The sequence below is a fragment of the Panicum virgatum genome, chromosome 1N (assembly GCF_016808335.1).
Source record: "Panicum virgatum strain AP13 chromosome 1N, P.virgatum_v5, whole genome shotgun sequence".
NCBI classification, from domain to species: Eukaryota; Viridiplantae; Streptophyta; class Magnoliopsida; order Poales; family Poaceae; genus Panicum; species Panicum virgatum.
The window spans coordinates 65688484-65693841 of record NC_053145.1 but is presented as its reverse complement, the minus strand read 5'-3'; the positions used below and the strand labels follow the sequence as shown (position 1 = coordinate 65693841).

General features: G+C 50.6%; 1 protein-coding gene across 1 annotated transcript; it reads left to right on the top strand.

Annotated features, from left to right (window-relative positions):
• The first annotated feature begins 1874 nt into the window (after positions 1-1874).
• LOC120657604 (GDSL esterase/lipase At5g33370-like) lies at positions 1875-3590 on the top strand. The gene is made up of 4 exons (XM_039935961.1): positions 1875-2187; positions 2284-2411; positions 2499-2741; positions 2801-3590. Exons 1-4 carry the CDS (start codon positions 1953-1955, stop codon positions 3299-3301), a joined length of 1107 nt encoding a protein of 368 aa, XP_039791895.1. The 5' UTR covers positions 1875-1952; the 3' UTR covers positions 3302-3590.
• The last annotated feature ends 1768 nt before the right edge of the window (positions 3591-5358 follow it).

Here is a 5358-nt window from a genome sequence, read left to right as displayed (position 1 = left end):
GGACCGGGACAGCCTAAACCACAGCCGTGTACTTGACCTCATATAGGCTCTGCAAGTCAATGACCGACAGGATGAGAAGTAGTAGAAATTCTGTACTTCACCTGACGTCGTTCCAGATGAGATGGGATGAGATCCATCTCCACCTGCTCTTGATTTCATCCTCCTGTCCAGGGAACACCGGACTTGAATGGCCTCCATAAGATGGTGTGCCTGCACGCGGTGTTATTACGCCAGGTCATTCGTAATTGGGGGGTACTTCTCTGTCTCCTCCATCTCCAGTTTGCCCCACTACTTGGTAAATACAAGTTGTTCCTCTGCCGCATACCATCTGAAAACTTCACATTGATAGTGCAGGAACGGTTACAGCTTGGCGAAATGCCTGCTTCGTTTCTGCACAAAACCTAAAAGGGTAAAACCTCTCTCTATATATATCTTCATACATCGGCAGAGCTCCTGCCTAGTTTTCAAAAAAAAAATCTTCATACAAAATGTGCCCCAGGCTAGCATGCATGAAAAGGCCGTGGTAAATTCAGATTTCAGATAACTGAAACCCGAAACCCAAGCACACTGTAGATTTACAAGAATGAAGAAGCATGGACGAAGATGATGCAGAATTGCAGTCTCATTACAAATTCAGTAGTAAATGCGGAACGGTTGAAGGTTGGGAAGGCCCCCCTACTATACTGCGTTAGACAGGCTTAGTTTCCTTTAGATTTCAACAGTGAATCTTGTGCTCCATAAACCCTAGCGGCAATCGTATGACGAGAGTGCACGGTGTCCTTCGATTAGGTGGTACGACCTGGCGCCGGTACTCCGGCACGCCTATTGATGCTGCACCGTAGTTTGTATACTTTTTTTTTTTAACGAACAACACGTAGTTTGTATACTGAAGTAGATGTTTTGAGAAGAACTCCAGTGGAGTAATAACTTCACATTAGGTGGTACAAACTCAATAGAATGGAGTACTACATCCGTATTAAGCTAGCAAAAATGGTAATGTTTGATTACTAGCATTACTACGATACTAGTTTGATTTCTGCTCTATGAGATGAAAGCCATCAACAGAAAATGTGGCACTGCAAGATTGTCACTGACAGATCAGATGCAGTTTTGTTGCCTCTGAATGTTTCATCGAAGAGTTGCACATACTGACGCAGCAGGAAATGAGGAAAAAACAGAAGCACGTGGGATGGATGTAGATGCAAGCTACCGATTCAGACCAATGTTACCGATTCAGGAAATGAGGAAAAAACAGAAGTAGCTTGATACATACAGCTCATCTCATCTAACCCCAGGCATCATTACATGAACGATGGGATAGATCCAACTGCCCTCATGAATACCCTGCTGTAATCATCTCCGTCAAGCTCTGGCACATTCCTTTTTCAGTCCGGGTTGTTCAGTCAGTAGAACGTTCAGAATGATGTGCATTTTCAGAAACCCAGTGATGAGCCGCTCCCAGCTGTTGAGTTTGGCTCTTTGCCATTCAAATCCACCCCCTCACGCTGTTCACAGATCCATCCATGTTTTCTGCAAGGAAACTCCAAGATCCATCTCCTATACAGGTAAAGATGGTGAGCTTGCATCAGCTGTGAACTGAACTTAGCGTTGTGATTGTGCAAAGCTGGAAATAAGGATCCAATCGTGCTCGTGCACATCTGAAATGTGACCTGATGGAACGAAAGCTCCACTTGCAGAAGAAACTGCAGCGCAGAATTAGAACCAGAGAATTAAGTACTAAAGACCCAAAGCAAATGAAGAACAGTGAACTAATGACGGGCACCAACCACCAATCACTCATATGGGCCACGACTGCCAATCCTCTCACTCGCCAGCATGGGCACGGGGGCGCTATAAAAGGGCCGGCTGCGACGCTGCAAGAAGCGTCACTGACAAGTGCAGCAGCAACTCAGTCAGTCCATCGCATCAGCATCAGGCCACTGACAAGTGCGATGGCCTCCTCGTGGCTCATCTTGGCCCTGCTCCCCGCGCTCTGCCTGGGAACGCTGCCGAGCTCCCACGCGGCCCGCGCCTTCTTCGTCTTCGGCGACTCCCTCGTCGACAACGGCAACAACAACTACCTGGTGACGGCGGCGCGGGCCGACTCACCGCCCTACGGCATCGACACGCCGGACCACCGCGCCACGGGGCGCTTCAGCAACGGCAAGAACGTGCCGGACATCATCAGTTAAGTCGTTGTTTTGCTGTGTCTCTGAAGTCACTCTAATACACATTGCTCATTGCTCAGGAACACGTCTAACTTGTTGCACACAATGCATGCAGGTGAGCACCTCGGCGCCGAGCCGGTGCTGCCGTACCTGAGCCCGGAGCTGGACGGCGACAAGATGCTCGTCGGCGCCAACTTCGCGTCGGCCGGCGTCGGGATCCTGAACGACACGGGAATCCAATTCGTAATATACTATACTAGCAATAATTAATCATGAAATTATTATTTAGGCTAGGCTGAAGCTGAACAAATAATTGGACAATGCAATCAGGCCAACGTCATCCACATCTCGAAGCAGCTGCTCTACTTCCAGCAGTACCAGAAGCGTCTGAGCTCGCTGATCGGCGCGGAGCAGACGGCCCGGCTGGTGCACGGCTCGCTGGTGCTCATCACCCTCGGCGGCAACGACTTCGTCAACAACTACTACCTGGTGCCCTACTCGGCGCGCTCCCGCGAGTTCTCCCTCCCCGACTACATCAACTACATCCTCTCCGAGTACAGGCAGATCCTCACGGTATGTAGTCCTGTACACCATTGCGTGCTTGACCACGAGCTGATCGACTGCCATGGCAGAGGCTGTACGACCTGGGCGCCCGGCGCGTGCTGGTGCAGGGCGTCGGCCCGATCGGGTGCGTCCCGGCGGAGCTGGCGCTGCACAGCCTGGACGGCAGCTGCGACCGGGAGCTGCAGCGCGCGGCGGAGATGTACAACCCGCGGCTGATGGCGCTGCTGGAGGAGCTCAACGCGCGCTACGGCGGCGGCGTGTTCGTCGGCGTCAACATGCAGCGCATCCACAACGACTTCATCGAGGACCCCAAGGCGTACGGCTTCGAGACGGCCACCCAGGCGTGCTGCGGCCAGGGCCGCTTCAACGGCATGGGGCTCTGCACCATGGTGTCCAACCTCTGCGCCGACCGCGACACCTACGTGTTCTGGGACGCCTTCCACCCCACGGAGCGCGCCAACCGCCTCATCGTGCAGCAGTTCATGTCAGGATCCACCGACTACATCGCGCCCATGAACCTCAGCACCGTCCTCGCCGTCGACCTCCACAAGGAGCAGATGCGCACATGATGATCTATTTGATTGATCCAACGCCAGCGAGCTCCGTCTTCGTCCATAGACCGATCGATCAGCCAGCAGCAGTCATGTTCGTCTCAGACTGATTGTATTCGTGCTTGCAATTCGTATGCACGCGTGCTTTTCTTTTCTCGTGTTTTTGAGGGTGTCGTCAGTGCGTATGTAGTAGAGTGCTTCTCCTGCTAGTGTCAGTTTCACATTCAGTTTTCAGAGCTTCCCGCATTGGAACTCTGTCTGTGGCTTGCTTGAGTGATTTGAGGGAGTCCAACACTCATGTGATTTAGTCCTTTGTTTCAACCAAAAGTAGTCAAACAAAAAATCAAGTCAAACAAAAGATTTGATCACCTGAAATCACCACAAAAAACGACAAAATCATGAGTTAAACAAAATGGGAAAAAAAACAAAAAGAAACCAGAATGGAACAAAATTACAAAATAATTCTATGGATTACAAAAATACAGAGTTTTTGGGAGGCAATGAGTAATCCCACAAATGCCAAATAAATCAGAATAGAACAAAAATAAAAAATAATTCTACAGATTACAAAAATACAAAGGTTTTTTTTTGGGGGGGGGGGGGGGGCAATGAGTAATCCCACAAATGGCAAATGCCAAAGTAGCAAAAATTAGCCAAATGCCAATTTGCATCGCTTGCTTGTTTTTCTTTTTGTGTTTTTGTGTTTCTGAGGGTGTTGTCAGTACGTGTGTAATAGAATGCTTCCCCTACTAGTGTCAGTTTCACATTCAGTTTTTCAGTCTCTCTTCACAAGTCCGATTCTGTTGTCAAACCAACACGCGCCGGCGCTCGGAATTGTTAGGGTCACGCGCGCTACTGGATGCGAGGCTTACAACGTATCAACACGACTGCTGCTCTCCACCGGTTCATAACCCTCTGGGAGAAACTTGGCTCCGTTCAGCTGACCCAACAACCTGATCAAATCTTCACGCCGGACGGCAACTACTCATCGCGCTCAGCGTATGCAGTTCAGTTTAGGGGATCCCATCCCCACCCGGACTTCACTTGGTCCAGGATCTGGAAACTCAAGGTGGAGAACAAATGCAAGTTTTTCCTCTGGTTGCTTCTCCAACGGAAAATCATGACAGCAGATCGCATCATCAGTAGGGGTGGACAAGCAAATCCCATCTGCCAAATGTGCAGAACAAGACCCGAGACCATACTGCACCTTGCCGCCAATTGCTCCTGCACGCAGTCAGTTTGGTCACTGATCTCACAGCAAACAGGGCACCAAAACCTCATGGGGACAACCTCAAATATCAAGACCTGGTAGTCCAACCTGATGAGTGATGTCCGACTCATCTGACCGGAATCAAACAATCACATACACTATATGGAACACTTGGAAAGAAAGATGCCGGCGCTTCTACGATAATAAGGCCCTAACAGCTCCACAGTTGACTGGCCTAATACGCCAAGACGTTGCTGCGCTTCTACGATTATAGGGCTGCTGTTTTCCTTTCCCTTTTGCAACCTGGCATGCCTAGGTTCCTCTTGAAATTTTTACCGCTGCTTTCTCCTATAATGAAAAGGCAGAGCACCTACTATTGTCCTAAAAAAAGAGCTTCCGCCACTGGCCGCGCCACCGAGTTGTGTGGGGTTATTGAGATTAGGGTTCTGGAGGGAGTGGCTGCCAGCGAGGGGTGGGAGGTGGGAGGAGCGACCGATGGCGAGATTGTCGCCGGCCGGGGTGGTGGTCGAGGCGGCGGTTTTAGAGTTTCGAGTTTTTGGGGTTGGGGGCGGCTTCCATGGCCGGCAATTATAGAAGGAGGTCAGGGACGGTAGCGGCCCGACGATGGTGGCGGTTCAGCCAGCGGCAGAGTCAAGGCGTTTGACGGTGGGTGATTACTGTAAGCAGGGATTCTAGGGAACCCCCGTTTAGAGATCCGGCCAGGGATGTAACACGCAGCAAAATCTCCCCTCACGGGGAGATGATTCAAGATGAAGGTTTAGACACATTCGGGCCACTGCAGAGCGTAATACCCTACGTCCTGTGTGTTAAGAGTTTATTATCTGGGATCGGGAGCGGATCCCCT

Bases quoted from the DNA above. Each gene is read 5' to 3' on its own strand.
- LOC120657604 (XM_039935961.1), top strand. From the start codon at position 1,953: ATGGCCTCCTCGTGGCTCATCTTGGCCCTGCTCCCCGCGCTCTGCCTG. The intron at 2,188-2,283 runs GTTAAGTCGTTG...CAATGCATGCAG, and splicing joins GAACGTGCCGGACATCATCA to GTGAGCACCTCGGCGCCGAG. The intron at 2,412-2,498 runs GTAATATACTAT...CAATGCAATCAG, and splicing joins ACGACACGGGAATCCAATTC to GCCAACGTCATCCACATCTC.